The sequence below is a fragment of the Bombina bombina genome, chromosome 11 (assembly GCF_027579735.1).
Source record: "Bombina bombina isolate aBomBom1 chromosome 11, aBomBom1.pri, whole genome shotgun sequence".
Taxonomy (NCBI): domain Eukaryota; kingdom Metazoa; phylum Chordata; class Amphibia; order Anura; family Bombinatoridae; genus Bombina; species Bombina bombina.
In genome coordinates, this window is record NC_069509.1 from 151,926,906 (window position 1) to 151,946,614 (window position 19,709).

At 39.8% G+C, this 19,709-nt stretch overlaps 1 protein-coding gene across 2 annotated transcripts in view; it reads left to right on the forward strand.

The window, feature by feature from the left end:
• Positions 1-19,709, forward strand: part of INTS1 (integrator complex subunit 1) — a 190,185-nt gene that overhangs the window by 79,629 nt on the left and 90,847 nt on the right. For both annotated transcript variants that reach the window (XM_053694669.1, XM_053694668.1), the window contains 2 exons: positions 1,741-1,995; positions 16,696-16,855. In XM_053694669.1, coding sequence (XP_053550644.1) covers positions 1,741-1,995; positions 16,696-16,855 — 415 coding nt within the window. The remainder of the gene's footprint in view (positions 1-1,740; positions 1,996-16,695; positions 16,856-19,709) is intronic.

Sequence of the window (19,709 nt, forward strand, 5' to 3'; positions counted from 1 at the left end):
TGCAATGATCATACAAATAAAATAATAATTCATCTGGATTCCATGCAGAATAAACCTATATACAACTAATAATAATTTATCTATTCTCAAGCACCCATACTAATTAAAAACCTTCCTGGTTTTTAACAAAGGATATCAAAAGACTGAAATAAAATGTCATAATAGAAATAAATTGTTACTTTTTTTTAGTTGTACACTCTATCCAAATTATGAAAGAAAAAAAAGAATAAACACAGGAATAAATCGTATTAAATAGGCACAGTGTAAATCATAATTTAAGTACACTGGATGTGCAAAAATCACGAATCAAATTAGTTTATTTCTCATATTTTAAAGGGATAAAAAAGGTCAAAATTGAAATGCGCATAGGTGCATTTCAATTTTAAATAGAAGAAATTTTTTTTTATTTATTTTTTTTGCATTATGCTTCCATTAGCAAAAGTGGGGGGAACCTGTGCACCAGTATTCAAACACTACACCTTCTCAGAGAATCAACGGTCCCCTTTGGGACCAGATATGTACTTACTCCCCACTGTTTCTCACTTAGGATCCGATGAGCTAAAGTACTCAGTACTTCTATTACCCTGGAGAAATGATCTAATGCCACTTTTTACCCTGAAACAGGATGTCTCGCTAAGGGGCGTATACTGCATTTTTGCATGGGGAGGAGATGCAGACATTACAAAAATTCACAATAAAATTTGTCTTTTACAAATCCTACTAAAGGAATAATTGAACCATTCACACAAAAGGAAAAAAAATGTATGTAAACTACACAGGAATAAATGGTGTTAAATAGGCACAGCGTAAAGCGTAATTTAAGTACACTGGATGTGCAAAAATCACTTTGAAATTCGTACTTATAAATACAAAGGACAATTGTTTTTTTTGTTTTTGTTCAGAAAATGGTCTGAACATGGGTGTTCCATAGGTGTATATGAAATTGTCTTTCTAATCCCAGCGTAATTCTGTAAAGATTTTCGCACTACAGATCTCACATTTTTTTTCTTAACCTAAAATGTGTTAAACTTTTCTCAAAATACTTATAACCCTAATAGAAAAACACGTGTACAAAAATAGAGGCGTTTGTAAGATGCTATACGCAAAAAGCAGCGCAATGTGATTTTTTTTTTTTTTTGATGCAGGATTTAATTTTTAAAGTGCGCCCCCAGAGAAGTTTACCTTTCCAGCTAGCTCAATTACTTTCTATTGGAGACATCTTGTCACTTGCAGGGACTGACTATTTTCATGATAATTCCACCAGGGCAGCCCCTGCGAGAGTCGGCGTGAAAAACCACGCCTGAACTAGTGAGGTTTAGATCATCAGGTTCTTATGGTCTGGTCTAGTGAGATTCTATAAGATACCTTGTCAGAATTATGAGGCCTCTCAGGGATTGTTTTAAAGAACATTTTATTTACATTGGGAACTGTTTATCTCATTAAGGGGAAGTCACTAATAGTCCTTATGTGAAGGAGAGACCCTTCACTATATAATGCTTTGTAAAAATAAGCTGTTGATTTCTTTTAAAGCTGGCAGGTTTTTTAGAATTGAGGCCCTTAGTGAACACAAAATCCCCCAAAAAATTTAAACTCGATCCATAGTATCACAGAATCGTTAGCATAATCCTATTTGGATGACTAGTTTGGGTATTTTGAGCTTTGGAAAATCCCAAAATATATTTCTGATAAATGTAATATAATTGCTCCACCTCTCCTAACGTACAATCGTTTTTGTTTTAGCTTTTCCCCTTGAACCCAGATCCCCGATGGCAGAACACAAACCCCCGGCCCATTTCCTTGGCCCTGCAACAATCTCTTGGACAGGAGCTTGCCCGTATCCGACAGGGCAACACCCAACTGTCAGGGATAGCAGTGCGTCTTCTTCAAGCTATAGCAGCTTTGCTGATTTCACCACACAGTGGAGCTCTTGCCCTGGCTATGCACCGGAATCACTTCATCTCCTGTCCGTTGATGCGACAGCTGTATCAGTATCAAGTACGTTTGTTTAAATCCACATAACAATAACAAGTCATCCCTAAATATAATGATCTTGTGTGGTTATTGCTCAAATGATGCTCTTGAAACAAATACACTGCAACACTCACACAGCATGTCAATCAATTCCACAAAAGTGTGTTTCTCTAAATAAACAGTTCATTTATAAATGTTTCAGTGTTTAGAAAGAAAACAGCCTTGGCTGTCTAGATTATATTTTTAAAGTGCTGTTTATCTTAACCTGAAAATTCACGTAGCACAAAAGTATGAAGTTATAGTTCAATATGATAGGAAAGAACAGAAGCGCCACATGGCCTAGTACTGCATATAATCACAGAAATGATGAACAAAAGTGAAAAGTTATCATTTAAAGTCACAGTTAATATTTTAAAACTTACATTGGTTTATCTGACTTAGGGCGCCCCCTATTTTTTTTTTTATAGTTCAATATGTTTAATATTTTTAGACAGCATATAAGACGCACTTGCATATAAAGTGCAGCTCATTTAAAATGTCGGATTTTAGAAATAATAATACCTAGCCCAAAACCCGTTCTCACACTTCTTAGACAAACCTCACTGTGTGTGATGAATCTCTACCTGCTTCAAATTTCTCTCTCTCTCTCTTTCTTTCTTTCTTTCTTTCTTTCTTTCTTTCTTTCTTTCTTTCTTTCTTTCTTTCTTTCTTTCTTTCTTTCTTTCTTTCTTTCTTTCTTTCTTTCTTTCTTTCTTTCTTTCTTTCTTTCTCTCACTCTCTTTTTCTCTCTCTCTTTTTCTCTCTCTCTCTTTCTCTCTTTCTTTCTCTCTCCCTCTCTTTCTCTCTCCCTCTCTTTCTTTCTCTCTCTCACTTTCTTTCCCCCTCTCTCTTTCTCTAACTCTCTCTTTCTCACTCTCTTTCTCTCTCTCTCTCTCTCTCCCTCTCTTTCTCTCTCTCTCACTTTCTTTCCCCCTCTCTCTTTCTCTAACTCTCTCTTTCTCACTCTCTTTCTCTCTCTCTTTCTCTCTCTCTTTCTCTCTCTCTCTCTCTCTCTCTCTCTCTCTCTCTCTCTCTCTCTCTCTCTCTCTCTCTCTCTCTCTCTCTCTCTCTCTATAAGACAGTGGAAGAAACAAAACAAATTTTTAAGCAAACAGGTTTGCAAACCACCAAATACAGTAGTTTCTTATATTCACATACATTGGTCCTTTTAATGAAAGGGGAAAAAATGAAACCATCAGTTCATGATAAACAGTTAAAGATTATTTTTGACTACTACAGTAGACCAGAGATGCGTTGCTATACATTTTTGCAGAGATACAGTCACAACAATGTTCTAAGACTGATTTTGTTTAGTAAACTAGCTGGTACAATGTAAAGCCAATTTTATTTCTTAATATGAACCAGTCTTTTTATATTTTGGATATATAAAAAGTTTAGTTATGCATACTGACACAACTTTGCAGTATAGTTCTATTTATGTTTCACCCTTTTTATTTAATTTTGCTCTGAAATGTAACAATTTATAATTCTCAGAACTTGAATTGGCCATTGCTGACTTCTCAAGGCTAACTCTGCTACATATATGTCCCTAATTGACTCAGTCAGATAACAACTGCAATACAATGCACATTATACTAACTTTAGGACCGTTTCTTACCTTGTTGTCTGCAGAGTCATTCCCAGATTGGCTCCTTCAAATAAAACAAATTGTGGATGGAGTTTGGCTATTGAATAAACAATTGCAGTAGAAAGGATGTTAATTTGTTAGGCTTGGCTGATATGTTCTTCTATAGCAACACAACAGAAATGTCTTGTAATTACAAGGTATTTACTGTCCCTTTTAAAGGGACAGTATACACCAATTTCTTCTGTTATGTGTGATCAGTCCACGGGTCATCATTACTTCTGGGATATTATCTGCTCCCCTACAGGAAGTGCAAGAGGATTCACCCAGCAGAGTTGCTATATAGCTCCTCCCCTCTACGTCACCTCCAGTCATTCTCTTGCACCCAAAGACTAGATAGGACGTGTGAGAGGACTATGGTGATTATACTTAGTTTTTATAACTTCAATCAAAAGTTTGTTATTTTACAATAGCACCGGAGCGTGTTATTGCCTCTCTGGCAGAGTTTGAAGAAGAATCTACCAGAGTTTTTACTATGATTTTAACCGGAGTAGTTAAGATCATATTGCTGTTTCTCGGCCATCTGAGGGAGGTAAAAGCTTCAGATCAGGGGACAGCGGGCAGATAAATCTGCATTGAGGTATGTAGCAGTTTTTATTTTCTGAATGGAATTGATGAGAAAATCCTGCCATACCGTTATAATGACATGTATGTATACTCTACACTTTAGTATTCTGGGGATGGTATTTCACCGGAATTACTCTGTTAAAAGTACATTAAACCTTTTTAATAGGTATTTATTATGTTAAACGTTTTTGCTGGAATGTAGAATCGTTTGCATTTTCTGAGGTACTGAGTGAATAAATATTTGGGCATTATTTTTCCACTTGGCAGTTGCTTGTTTTAATTGTGACAGTTTCGTTTCTCTCTCACTGCTGTGTGTGAGGGGGAGGGGCCGTTTTTGGCGCTCTTTGCTACGCATCAAAAATTTCCAGTCAGTTACTCTTGTATTTCCTGCATGATCCGGTTCATCTCTAACAGAACTCAGGGGTCTTCAAACTTCTTTGGAGGGAGGTAGATTCTCTCAGCAGAGCTGTGAGACTCTTATATTGACTGTGATTAAAAACGTTGCTCTGTAATTTTTATGTTTCAAATTTAATTATTGTTACTTTACTAATGGGAACAAACCTTTGCTAAAAGTTGTGTTGTTTTTTAAGGATTGATGCTATAACTGTTTTTCAGTTCATTATTTCAACTGTCATTTAATCGTTTAGTGCTTCTTTGAGGCACAGTACGTTTTTGTTAAATAAGATTGTAACCAAGTTGCAAGTTTATTGCTAGTGTGTTAAACATGTCTGATTCAGAGGAAGATATCTGTGTCATTTGTTCCAATGCCAAGGTGGAGCCCAATAGAAATTTATGTACTAACTGTATTGATGCTACTTTAAATAAAAGCCAATCTGTACAAATTGAACAAATTTCACCAAACAGCGAGGGGAGAGTTATGCCGACTAACTCGCCTCACGTGTCAGTACCTGCATCTCCCGCCCGGGAGGTGCGTGATATTATGGCGCCTAGTACATCTGGGCGGCCATTACAGATAACATTACAAGATATGGCTACTGTTATGACTGAAGTTTTGGCTAAATTACCAGAACTAAGAGGCAAGCGTGATCACTCTGGGGTGAGAACAGAGTGCGCTGATAATACTAGGGCCATGTCTGATACTGCGTCACAGCTTGCAGAGCATGAGGACGGAGAGCTTCATTCTGTGGGTGATGGTTCTGATCCAAACAGATTGGATTCAGATATTTCAAATTTTAAATTTAAATTGGAGAACCTCCGTGTATTACTAGGGGAGGTTTTAGCGGCTCTTAATGATTGTAACACTGTTGCAATTCCAGAGAAATTGTGTAGGTTGGATAAATACTTTGCGGTACCGGCGAGTACTGACGTTTTTCCTATACCTAAGAGACTAACTGAAATTGTTACTAAGGAGTGGGATAGACCCGGTGTGCCGTTCTCACCCCCTCCTATATTTAGAAAGATGTTTCCAATAGACGCCACCACACGGGACTTATGGCAAACGGTCCCTAAGGTGGAGGGAGCAGTTTCTACTTTAGCTAAGCGTACCACTATCCCGGTGGAGGATAGCTGTGCTTTTTCAGATCCAATGGATAAAAAATTAGAGGGTTACCTTAAGAAAATGTTTGTTCAACAAGGTTTTATATTGCAACCCCTTGCATGCATCGCGCCGATTACGGCTGCGGCAGCATTTTGGATTGAGTCTCTGGAAGAGAACCTTAATTCAGCTACGCTGGACGACATTACGGACAGGCTTAGAGTCCTTAAACTAGCTAATTCATTCCTTTCGGAGGCCGTAGTACATTTAACCAAACTTACGGCTAAGAACTCAGGATTCGCCATTCAGGCACGTAGGGCGCTGTGGCTAAAATCCTGGTCAGCTGATGTAACTTCTAAGTCCAAATTGCTTAATATACCTTTCAAGGGGCAAACTTTATTTGGGCCCGGTTTGAAAGAAATTATCGCTGACATTACAGGAGGTAAGGGCCACGCCCTGCCTCAAGACAAAGCCAAAGCTAAGGCTAGACAGTCTAATTTTCGTCCCTTTCGGAATTTCAAAGCAGGAGCAGCATCAACTTCCACTGCACCAAAACAGGAAGGAGCTGTTGCTCGTTACAGACAAGGCTGGAAACCTAACCAGTCCTGGAACAAGGGCAAGCAGGCCAGGAAACCTGCTGCTGCCCCAAAGACAGCATGAACCGAGGGCCCCCGATCCGGGACCGGATCTAGTGGGGGGCAGACTCTCTCTCTTCGCCCAGGCTTGGGCAAGAGATGTTCAGGATCCCTGGGCGCTAGAGATCATATCTCAGGGATACCTTCTAGACTTCAAATTCTCTCCCCCAAGAGGGAGATTTCATCTGTCAAGGTTGTCAACAAACCAGATAAAGAAAGAAGCGTTTCTACGCTGTGTACAAGATCTGTTATTAATGGGAGTGATCCATCCGGTTCCGCGGTCGGAACAAGGACAAGGGTTTTACTCAAACCTGTTTGTGGTTCCCAAAAAAGAGGGAACTTTCAGGCCAATCTTGGATTTAAAGATCCTAAACAAATTCCTAAGAGTTCCATCGTTCAAAATGGAAACTATTCGGACAATCTTACCCATGATCCAAAAGGGTCAGTACATGACCATAGTGGATTTAAAGGATGCTTACCTTCACATACCGATTCACAAAGATCATTACCGGTATCTAAGGTTTGCCTTCTTAGACAGGCATTACCAGTTTGTAGCTCTTCCATTCGGATTGGCTACGGCTCCAAGAATCTTCACAAAGGTTCTGGGTGCCCTTCTGGCGGTACTAAGACCGCGAGGAATTTCGGTAGCTCCGTACCTAGACGACATTCTGATACAAGCTTCAAGCTTTCAAACTGCCAAGTCTCATACAGAGTTAGTTCTGGCATTTCTAAGGTCGCATGGATGGAAAGTGAACGAAAAGAAGAGTTCTCTTTTTCCTCTCACAAGAGTTCCATTCTTAGGGACTCTTATAGATTCTGTGGAAATGAAGATTTATCTGACAGAAGACAGATTAACAAAGCTTCTAAATGCATGCCGTGTCCTTCATTCCATTCAACTCCCGTCAGTAGCTCAATGCATGGAGGTGATCGGCTTAATGGTAGCAGCAATGGACATAGTTCCCTTTGCACGTCTACATCTCAGACCGCTGCAATTGTGCATGCTAAGTCAGTGGAATGGGGATTACTCAGACTTGTCCCCTACTCTGAATCTGGATCAAGAGACCAGAAACTCTCTTCTATGGTGGCTTTCTCGGCCACATCTGTCCAGGGGGATGCCATTCAGCAGGCCGGACTGGACAATTGTAACAACAGACGCCAGCCTACTAGGTTGGGGCGCTGTCTGGAATTCTCTGAAGGCTCAGGGACAATGGAGTCAGGAGGAAAGTCTCCTACCAATAAACATTCTGGAATTGAGAGCAGTTCTCAATGCCCTTCTGACTTGGCCCCAGTTAAAAACTCGGGGGTTCATCAGGTTTCAGTCGGACAACATCACGACTGTAGCGTACATCAACCATCAAGGAGGGACAAGAAGCTCCCTAGCAATGATGGAAGTATCAAAGATAATTCGCTGGGCAGAGTCTCACTCTTGCCACCTGTCAGCAATCCACATCCCGGGAGTGGAGAACTGGGAGGCGGATTTCTTGAGTCGCCAGACTTTTCATCCGGGGGAGTGGGAACTTCATCCGGAGGTCTTTGCCCAAATACTTCGACATTGGGGCAAACCAGAGATAGATCTCATGGCGTCTCGCCAGAACGCCAAACTTCCTCGCTACGGATCCAGATCCAGGGATCCGGGAGCGGTTCTGATAGATGCTTTGACAGCACCTTGGAACTTCGGGATGGCTTATGTGTTTCCACCCTTCCCGCTGCTTCCTCGATTGATTGCCAAAATCAAACAGGAGAGAGCATCAGTGATTCTAATAGCGCCTGCATGGCCACGCAGGACTTGGTATGCAGATCTAGTGGACATGTCATCCTGTCCGCCTTGGTCTCTACCTCTCAGACAGGACCTTCTGATTCAGGGTCCATTCAAACATCAAAATCTAACTTCTCTGAAGCTGACTGCTTGGAAATTGAACGCTTGATTTTATCAAAACGTGGTTTTTCTGAGTCGGTTATTGATACCCTGATACAGGCTAGGAAGCCTGTTACCAGAAGGATTTACCATAAGATATGGCGTAAATACCTATACTGGTGTGAATCCAAAGACTACTCCTGGAGTAAGGTTAGGATTCCTAGGATATTGTCTTTTCTACAAGAAGGTTTAGAAAAGGGTTTATCGGCTAGCTCATTAAAGGGACAGATCTCAGCTCTGTCCATCTTGTTACACAGGCGTCTGTCAGAAAATCCAGACGTCCAGGCCTTTTGTCAGGCTTTAGCTAGGATCAAGCCTGTGTTTAAAACTGTTACTCCGCCATGGAGTTTAAACTTAGTTCTTAACGTTTTACAGGGTGTTCCGTTTGAACCCCTTCATTCCATTGATATAAAATTGTTATCTTGGAAAGTTCTATTTTTAATGGCTATTTCCTCGGCTCGAAGAGTCTCTGAGTTATCAGCCTTACATTGTGATTCTCCTTATCTGATCTTTCACTCAGACAAGGTAGTTCTGCGTACTAAACCTGGGTTCTTACCTAAGGTAGTCACTAACAGGAATATCAATCAAGAGATTGTTGTTCCATCCTTGTGTCCAAATCCTTCTTCAAAGAAGGAACGTCTTCTACACAATCTGGATGTAGTTCGTGCCCTCAAGTTCTACTTGCAGGCAACTAAGGATTTTCGACAAACGTCTTCCTTGTTTGTCGTGTACTCTGGTCAGAGGAGAGGTCATAAGGCTTCGGCTACCTCTCTCTCCTTCTGGCTTCGTAGCATAATTCGTTTAGCCTATGAGACTGCTGGACAGCAGCCTCCTGAAAGAATTACAGCTCATTCTACTAGAGCTGTGGCTTCCACTTGGGCCTTTAAGAATGAGGCCTCTGTTGAACAGATTTGCAAGGCTGCAACTTGGTCTTCGCTTCATACTTTTTCCAAATTTTACAAATTTGACACTTTTGCTTCTTCGGAGGCTATTTTTGGGAGAAAGGTTCTTCAGGCAGTGGTTCCTTCTGTATAATGAGCCTGCCTATCCCTCCCGTCATCCGTGTACTTTTGCTTTGGTATTGGTATCCCAGAAGTAATGATGACCCGTGGACTGATCACACATAACAGAAGAAAACATAATTTATGCTTACCTTATAATTTCCTTTCTTCTGTTGTGTGATCAGTCCACGGCCCGCCCTGTTTTTTAAGGCAGGTAAATATTTTTTAAATTATACTCCAGTCACCACTACACCCTTGGCTTCTCCTTTCTCGTTGGTCTTTGGTCGAATGACTGGAGGTGACGTAGAGGGGAGGAGCTATATAGCAACTCTGCTGGGTGAATCCTCTTGCACTTCCTGTAGGGGAGCAGATAATATCCCAGAAGTAATGATGACCCGTGGACTGATCACACAACAGAAGAAAGGAATTTATCAGGTAAGCATAAATTATGTTTTTCATTTAACTGCATGTAATAGACACTACTATAAAGAATAATATGCACAGATACTGTTATAAAAATCTAGTATAAAACCGTTTAAAAACTTACTTAGCAGCTCCCAGTTCAGCTCTGTTGAAAAGGTTAGCTAGAACACCCACTGAAAGTGGTTCTATAGCAAAAACAGCAGACACTCCCCCCCCCTTCCTCTGCATATGAAAAGACTCTTTACACAAACAGGAGCAAACTGGAGTAGGTAGACATCAGTATACTTCTAAAACATTGGGGCTTGGTTAGGAGTCTGAAAATCAGCGCAATGTTATTTAAAAATAAGCAAAACTATACATTTAAAAAAAAAAAACAACCTGTATAGGCTGTATAAATGGATCATCTACAAAACATTTATGCAAAGAAAAATCTTGTGTATAATGTCCCTTTAATGGTTTGTGTGCTTATTAGGGGTCTGCAATATCTTGTAATTTCTCTTTCTATGTATTTGGTCAATATTGTTTATTTCTTTTACAAGATATGCCGAGTCCACAGCTTTCATCCTTACTTGTGGGATATTAACCTCCTGCTAACAGGAAGTGGCAAAGAGCACCACAGCAGAGCTGTTACATAGCTCCTCCCCTAACTCCTCCCCCCAGTCATTCTCTTTGCCTGTGCTAGTAATAGGAAGGGTAAAGTGATAGTGGTGACAAAATGATAGTTTTAATTTCTCCAATCAAGAAGTTTTTTATTTTTAAATGGTACCGGTGAGTACTATTTTATTCAGGGAGGATATGGAAGAAGATTTCTCCCTGAAATTGATTATCTTAGCAGCAGTTACTAAGGTCAGTTATGGTTCCCACAAATCTGAAGGTAATATGAAGGAAACTCTTCAGTGTGGAGGACGGTCTCATGCAATAAGCAGCATTTGAGGTATGTGTCAGCCTAATTTTTCTGAGGAAACTTTGTATATCAGAATTGGCTGTATTTGGTTCCTTATAAGGAACAGGGTAAGCAGTAGTCCTAAATGTAAAGGGGAGTTACTGTCCTACTGGGTGTTTTTTCTTCTTACATTATTGCAAGCATATACATTGACACTGGGACCTTTTGTTCATAAGTTTATTATAAAGAACAACAGTAAAGAGATTTTATTTATTTATTTTATTTTAAGACGTTTGGGGACCACTTGGCTGTTTATAACCGCTTCCATGCGGTAGTTGAATTTCTAAGTGCGACGTCCATTGTGGGCGGGGCCTATTTTCACACCTCAGTTGCACAGTTTACTCCGAAGGAGACGGCAGACATTAGCTCCGGTTGGGCCCTATCTGTGTTTTACACTATCCGGATTGGTGTCGATTCATTTGGCAGTTCTCTGGGGGCAGGTAGGCGCCACAGCAGAGCTGTGGCGAGGTGCAGCGGTCATTATTTAGAATTTTTTTTTTTATTTAATGTTCCTGTAGAGAGTAAACTCAATCGTTGCATGTGGATGCAATAATTTTTGGCAAACTTATATACCATACATAGGTTTTAAACGTTCATAGACGTTTTTAAGCGTGTTTGGGAAAAAGGTGTGTGCTTTTATTTCTTAAAGGCACAGTACTCTTTTTTTGCAAAATTGTTTTTTGTTAATAAATAAACTATTTACCAACTGTTGTGGTTATTACTACTTTGTTCAACATGTCTGACATTGAGGAAACTCATTGTTCTATATGTTTAGAAGCCATTGTGGAACCCCCTCTTACATTGTGTACCTCTTGTACTGATAGAGCCTTACAATGTAAGGAACATATTTTAGGAAATGAAAGTGTGTCTAAGGATGATTCTCAGTCTGAAGAGAATCAGGATATGCCATGTAATTTTCCTCAAGTGTCCCAACTTTTAACACCCACACAAGTTACACATAGTACATCTAGTGCGTCTAATTCTTTTACTTTGCAAGATATAGCTACAGTTATGTCAACTACTCTCAATGAGGTATTTTCTAAACTGCCAGGTTTGCAGGGTAAACGCAGTAGGCCAGGTATTAATATAAATACTGAACCCTCTGATGCTTTATTAACTATTTCCGATGTACCCTCACAATGCTCTGAATTGGGGGTTAGGGAATTATTGTCTGAGGGAGAAATTTCAGATTCAAGGAATATATTACCTCAGACAGATTCGGACTTAGCGTCCTTTAAATTTAAACTTGAACACCTTCGTCTGTTACTTAGGGAGGTCCTAGCAACTCTGGATGATTGTGAACCCATTACAATTCCTCCAGAAAAATTGTGTAAGATGGATAAATATCTAGAAGTTCCTACTTACACTGATGTTTTTCCAGTTCCCAAAAGAATTTTGGAAATTGTTAGAAAGGAATGGGATAGACCAGGTATACCGTTCTCTCCCCCTCCTAATTTTAAGAAAATGTTTCCCATATCAGATACCATTAAGGACTCTTGGCAAACGGTCCCTAAGGTTGAGGGAACAATATCTACTCTAGCTAAGCGTACAACTATACCTATTGAAGATAGTTGTGCTTTCAAAGACCCTATGGATAAAAAATTAGAGGGTCTTCTAAAGAAATTATTTATTCACCAGGGTTTCTTGTTACAACCTGCTGCCTGCATTGTTCCAGTAACTACGGCGGCAGCGGCTTTCTGGTTTGACGCCCTGGAAGAGTCTCTGAAAGTAGAGACGCCCCTAGACGACATTTTGGACAGAATTAAAGCTCTCAAACTAGCTAATTCTTTTATCACTGATGCTGTTTTTCAGATTACTAAATTAGCAGCAAAAAATGCAGGTTTTGCAATATTGGCGCGCAGAGCGATATGGTTAAAATCGTGGTCTGCTGATGTATCCTCAAAGTCTAAACTGTTAACTATTCCTTTCAAGGGTAAAACTCTGTTTGGCCCTGAATTGAAGGAGATCATTGTGGATATTACTGGAGGTAAAGGCCATGCCCTACCTCAAGATAAACCTCTTAGGAAGGGTAAACAAAATAATTTTCGTCCCTTTCGAAATTTCAGAGGAGTACCCTCTGCATCCCCTTCCACCAATAAGCAGGAAGGAAATTTTGCTCAGTCAAAGTCTGTCTGGAGACCTAATCAGACCTGGAGTAAGGGTAAACAAGCCAAAAAGCCTGCTGCTGCTACAAAAACAGCATGAAGGGCCAGCCCCCGATCCGGGACCGGATCTAGTAGGGGGCAGACTTTCTCTCTTTGCTCAGGCTTGGGCAAGGGATGTACAGGATCCATGGGCATTAGAAATTGTGACCCAGGGGGGTATCAACTGGAATTCAAAAATTTTCCCCCAAGAGGGAGATTTCATCTTTCACGTTTGTCTGTAGACCAGACAAAAAGAGAGGTGTTCTTACATTGTGTAAAAGACCTCTATTCCATGGGAGTAATTTGTCCAGTTCCAAAACTGGAACAGGGACAGGGGTTTTACTCAAACCTTTTCGTGGTTCCCAAAAAAGAGGGAACTTTCAGACCTATTTTGGATTTAAAGTTCCTGAACAAATTTCTCAGGGTCCCATCGTTCAAGATGGAGACTATACGAACAATCTTACCAATGATCCAGGAGGGTCAATACATGACCACCGTGGACCTAAAGGATGCGTACCTTCACATTCCTATCTACAAGGATCATCATCAGTTTCTAAGGTTTGCTTTTCTGGAAAAGCATTACCAGTTCGTGGCCCTTCCCTTTGGGTTGGCCACAGCTCCAAAAATCTTCACAAAGGTGCTAGGGTCCCTTCTAGCGGTCCTCAGGCCGCGGGCATAGCAGTGACGCCCTATCTGGACGATATTTTAGTTCAGGCGTCAACTTATCATCTAACCAAATCTCACACGGACATCGTGCTGTCCTTTCTAAGAACTCACGGTTGGAAAGTGAATATAGAAAAGAGTTCACTTATTCCACAAACGAGAGTTCCATTCTTAGGAACTCTGATAGACTCGGTAGACATGAAAATATTCCTGACGGAGGTCAGAAAATCAAAGATTCTAAATACTTGCCGAGCTCTTCAGTCCATTCCTCGGTCATCAGTGGCACAGTGTATGGAGGTCATTGGATTAATGGTAGCAGCGATGGACATCGTCCCGTTTGCTCGCTTTCATCTCAGGCCACTGCAACTATGCATGCTCAGACAGTGGAATGGGGATTATGCGAATTTATCTCCTCAGATAAATCTAAATCAAGAGACCAGAGACTCTCTTCTTTGGTGGTTGTCACAGGTTCATCTGTCTCAGGGAATGTGCTTCCGCAGGCCAGCATGGGTAATCGTGACAACGGACGCCAGCCTCTTGGGCTGGGGTGCAGTCTGGAATTCCCTGAAGGCTCAGGGAACTTGGACTCCAATGGAGTCTCAGTTGCCAATCAATATTCTGGAACTGAGAGCAATTTTCAATGCGCTTCAAGCGTGGCCTCAGTTGGCACTGACCAAGTTCATAAGATTCCAGTCGGACAAATGTCACGACTGTAGCATATATCAATCATCAAGGGGGAACAAGAAGTTCTCTTGCAATGATAGAGGCATCAAAGATAATCCCATGGGCAGAGATTCACTCTTGCCATCTATCAGCAATCTACATCCCAGGAGTAGAGAACTGGGAGGCGGATTTTCTAAGTCGTCAGACTTTTCATCTGGGGGAGTGGGAACTCCAACCGGAGGTATTTGCATCATTGATTCATCAATGGGGCAAACCGGAATTGGATCTGATGGCATCTCGACAGAATGCCAAACTTCCTCGTTACGGGTCCAGGTCAAGGGATCCCCAGGCTGTACTGATAGATGCGCTAGCAGTACCTTGGTCGTTCAACCTGGCTTATGTGTTTCCACCTTTCCCTCTCCGGCCTCGTGTGATTGCAAGAATCAAACAGGAGAGAGCTTCAGTAATTCTAATAGCGCCTGCGTGGCCACGCAGGACTTGGTATGCAGATCTGGTGGACATGTCTTCTCTGCCACCACAGAAACTACCATTGAGACAGGACCTTCTCATTCAAGGTCCGTTCCAACATCCAAATCTAAATTCTCTACAGCTGACTGCCTGGAGATTGAACGCTTGATCTTATCTAAGCGGGGATTCTCTGAGTCGGTCATTGATACTCTGATTCAGGCTTGCAAGCCTGTCACTAGAGAGATTTACCATAAAATATGGTGTAAATATCTTTATTGGTGTGAATCCAAGGGTTACTCATGGAGTATGATTAGGATTCCTAGGATCTTGTCCTTTCTCCAAGAAGGATTGGAAAAATGATTATCTGCTAGTTCTCTAAAAGGACAAATTTCTGCTTTGTCAATTTTATTACACAAGCGTCTGGCGGATGTCCCAGACGTTCAGTCTTTTTGTCAGGCTTTAATCAGAATCAAGCCTGTGTTTAAATCTGTTGCTCCACCATGGAGTCTGAATTTAGTTCTTAAGGTTCTTCAAGGGGTTCCGTTTGAACTCATGCATTCCATAGATATTAAACTGTTATCTTGGAAGGTTTTATTTTTAGTTGCTATCTCTTCTGCTCGAAGAGTTTCTGAGCTTTCTGCTTTACAATGTGGTTCACCTTATCTTATATTCCATTCTGATAAGGTGGTTTTACGTACTAAACCTGGATTCCTTCCTAAGGTTGTTTCAGATAAGAATATTAATCAGGAAATTGTTGTTCCTTCCTTGTGTCCTAATCCTTCTTCTAAGAAGGAACGTCTATTACATAACTTGGATGTGGTTCGTGCTTTAAAGTTTTACTTACAAGTGACCAAGGATTTCAGACAAACATCCTCTATTTTTGTTGTTTATTCTGGAAAACGTAAAGGTCAAAAAGCTACGGCTACCTCTCTCTCTTTTTGGCTGAAAAGCATCATCCGCCTGGCATATGAGACTGCTGGACAACAGCCTCCTGAAAAAATTACTGCTCATTCTACTAGAGCTGTGGCTTCCACATGGGCTTTCAAAAACGATGCTTCTGTTGAACAGATTTGTAAGGCTGCGACTTGGTCCTCCCTTCATACTTTTTACAAATTTGATACTTTTGCTTCTTCTGAGGCTATTTTTGGGAGAAAGGTTCTTCAAGCAGTGGTGCCTTCCGTTTAGGTTCCTGTCTTGTCCCTCCCTTTCATCTGTGTCCTAAAGCTTTGGTATTGGTATCCCACAAGTAAGGATGAAACCCGTGGACTCTGCATATCTTGTGAAAGAAAAGGAAATTTATGCTTACCTGATAAATTGATTTATTTTCGATATTCCGAGTCCACGGCCCACCCTGTCATTTTAAGACAGGATTTATTTTATTTTTTCAAAACTTCAGTCACCTCTGCACCTTTTAGCTTTTCCTTTCTCTTCCTATACCTTCGGTCGAATGACTGGGGGGAGGAGTTAGGGGAGGAGCTATGTAACAGCTTTGCTGTGGTGCTCTTTGCCACTTCCTGTTAGCAGGAGGTTAATATCCCAGAAGTAAGGATGAAACCCGTGGACTCTGCATATCGTAAAAGGAATCAATTTATCAGGTAAGCATAAATTTCCTTTTTTTTATGGTATTATTGGTTGTATTATAAAATGTAGTTTATTGTCGTATATGAAAGTAACTTTTTACTGAAAGGGATATAAAACTCAAAATTTTTCTTTAATAATTCAGACAGAGCATACCATTTAATTTTTTACCCCCCAGTTTACTTTTATTTTTAAATTTGCTTCGTTTCCATGATTTTCTGTGTTGAAGAGATACCTAGGTAAGTGTTTGATGCATGATATGGCAGGAAAAAGTGCTGCCCTCTAGTGTTCTTGCACAACTGCGGCCATATAGTGCTGCAGAAATGGTCCGGCTCCTAAGCTTACATCCCTGGTTTTCAACAAAGAATACCAAGAAAACAAATAATAATTGATATTAGAAGTAAATTAGAACGTTGTTTAAAATTGCATTCTCTGTCTGAATCATGAAAGAAAAACCTTAGGTTTCATAAGTCTTGAACTTTCATAAACACGTGGCCCATCCTTGCAAACAGGATTTATGTTAACTAAAAATTGTATCTCTACAGCACTGTGTCCCACAGGATACAGCTTTCTCTTCGCTTTTCTTCAAAGTCCTCATGCAGATGTCACAGTGGTTAGAGAGTCCAAATGTTGAAGAAGGTCCTCTTCGTTCCCAGCTCAAATCTTTTGCAGCTCAGTACTCCTCAAAGCATAGACTCAGTGACGGTAAGATCAAGTTGAATCTTATTTTGTTCTAAATAATAAAATTGTTAGAATTTAACAAAATTGTTCTTGTTTAAAATAAAATCATGTTAATCAAATTAATCAGTTCCCCTCCTTAATCTGACGTGCAGGAACATATATACATATTATGGTGCTTTGGGGAAAAAATGCCATTCACATTGATGCTTCTTTTAATCCTAATGTATGTTCTAAATATATGATTTGCTAAATTCTAGTTTTTTTATTTAGATCGAGGCATAAAGTTTAAAGTTCTTAGGGTTGAAATTATGCAAACATAGAAATATAGATTTTGACAGCAGATAAGAACCATAAGCCCAACAAGTCTGCCCAAAATGTACTAAAATTGTAATCTTTTTTTAGTTCATAGGATAGCCTTATCCAAGTCATTAGTTAGTATGTAGGATAGCCTTGTGCTTATCCCAGGCATTAGTTAGTATGTAGGATAGCCTTATGCTTATCCCAGGCATTAGTTAGTATGTAGGATAGCCTTATGCTTATCCCAGGCATTAGTTAGTATGTAGGATAGCCTTATGCTTATCCCAGGCATTAGTTAGTATGTAGGATAGCCTTATGCTTATCCCAGGCATTAGTTAGTATGTAGGATAGCCTTATGCTTATCCCAGGCATTTGTTAGTATGTAGGGTAGCCTTATGCTTATCCCAGGCATTAGTTAGTACGTAGGATAGCCTTATTCTTATCCCAGGCATTAGTTAGTACGTAGGGTAGCCTTATGCTTATCCCAGGCATTAGTTAGTATGTAGGATAGCCTTATGCTTATCCAAGTCATTAGTTAGTATGTAGGATATCCTTATGCTTATCTCAGGAATTAGTTAGTATGTAGGATATCCTTATGCTTATCCCAGTCATTAGGTAGTATGTAGGGTAGCCTTATGCTTATCCCAGGCATTAGTTACTACCTAGGATAGCCTTATGCTGATCCCAGTCATTAGTTAGTATGTAGGATATCCTTATGCTTATCCCAGTAATTAGTTAGTATGTAGGATATCCTTATGCTTATCCCAGTCATTAGGTAGTATGTAGGGTAGCCTTATGCTTATCCCAGTCATTAGTATGTAGGATAGCCTTATGCTTATCCCAGGCATTAGTTAGTATGTAGGATACAAGTGACAAAAAACAGTTTAGAGTGAGTGCACCTAAATGATGGTAATATGTAATGCTCTGACCCTAAAAATACAGTTGTTCCTTCAAACAACTGTCTATGAAATGGGGAAGTACAGGTAAGGGGAGCTATGATAAACTTTGATTGTTTGCTCTGTGCAGTAATAGGCTGATACAGATTCAATCTTAAGTATTGAAAATTATATTTTGTAGTCAATAAAATATTACTATAAATGTGATATAGATAGTGATACCGTTTTTGTTAATAATGGTGATATCCAATAATGTGAACTGTTGTTTATGGAAATATAAAATGTGACCAAATATGCTGTTTACCGATATAGCAATATGGTAAGTGTACTTTATAGGGATGAAAAAATATAATAAAGTGTATATTTATATAAAAATATAGTGCATTTATTAGTGAGAACAAAGAAATGTATGCAACGAAAAATAAGAATAGTATTAAAATTGGTATAGAGCTCTTATACCATCTAAACAATAAATGATAACAGAATAAATGATGACAAATACGTCTCTCTTAAAGTAAAAATATAAAATATAATAACAAGATAAAGCGCTTTTCTATTGATATCTCTGCGGTAAAAAAGAGAGTTAAGCAGAAATAGGTCTGAAAGATGTGCAAACTATGTCTTGAAAAGTCTCGTAACACACTTTGGAATCATGTAAACTTTTATTATTTCAAAAGGTAAGGTGAATTGGATAGTAAGTTTGCTGATGTTTATTCAGATCTGAATGCTATTCCATACATATGGGGGATAACTTTTTCACTTACAGTCACACTTGGTATAGCGTATTATATTACTAAAATTCAGCTGTACGCTGGTTTGTACTCACATTTAGCAAATTGCTTTCAATTTGTTGATGTTTCAGGTCAGCTGACAGATAACGTAATGTTAGGTATCTGATTGGTTGTGGTGGTTCAGCCTTTATGATGGAGTGAATTTTAGCAAATCAAGTATAATAAAAACGCTATTCACAATAGCGATATTTTGTAGGATGGTATTCTTTGTTGATTATTTGCAGTGTAGAAGAGGTAAAAGGTTTCTTTGCGGTATTACAAATAACACAACATATTTGTGCTTGCTGAAAAAGCCTCACGGCTAGTATGTAGAGTAGGCGATCCAAATGTTGCAATATCTCTGTGGGAAAATGAGACTTTGTACCTCCGTGAGGTTTGCAGGAGTCTCAGTTTCGGATAGTTGCAATGTTTCAGCTTTATATGGTGATAGGTGGTCTGGCGTTCTGTATAGCTGTGGAGACTTTCTTAAAGGTGCTGAAACTGTTTACCTTCGTAAGGTTTGCAGGAGTTTCAGGTTTACAGATTAAGCCGTTTAGCAGTTTGTATAAAAATGCTGGAGGTTTGTTGATTGCATTGGCCTATATGACCAGTTGCAGATTTCTTGTGCTAGCGGAGTTCAGGAAGCTGAATTCAGATCAGCTTAGTAGAAAGGACGAAACTTGTATTGGTGCCAAGATAAAAGTCCACTAGCATGTGGTATTTGATATACACTCAGAGGGCAAATCTACACATTTCGACCGTAGCCTTTATCAAGATCTTGATAAAGGCTGCGGCCGAAACGCTATAATTCAGCTATAATTAAAACCTGGACTGTTGGGGGTACTTGAGGACCACGGTTGAGAAACACTGCTCCAACTATACATACTTTTAAAAACAAATCCTAGAGTAGAAACA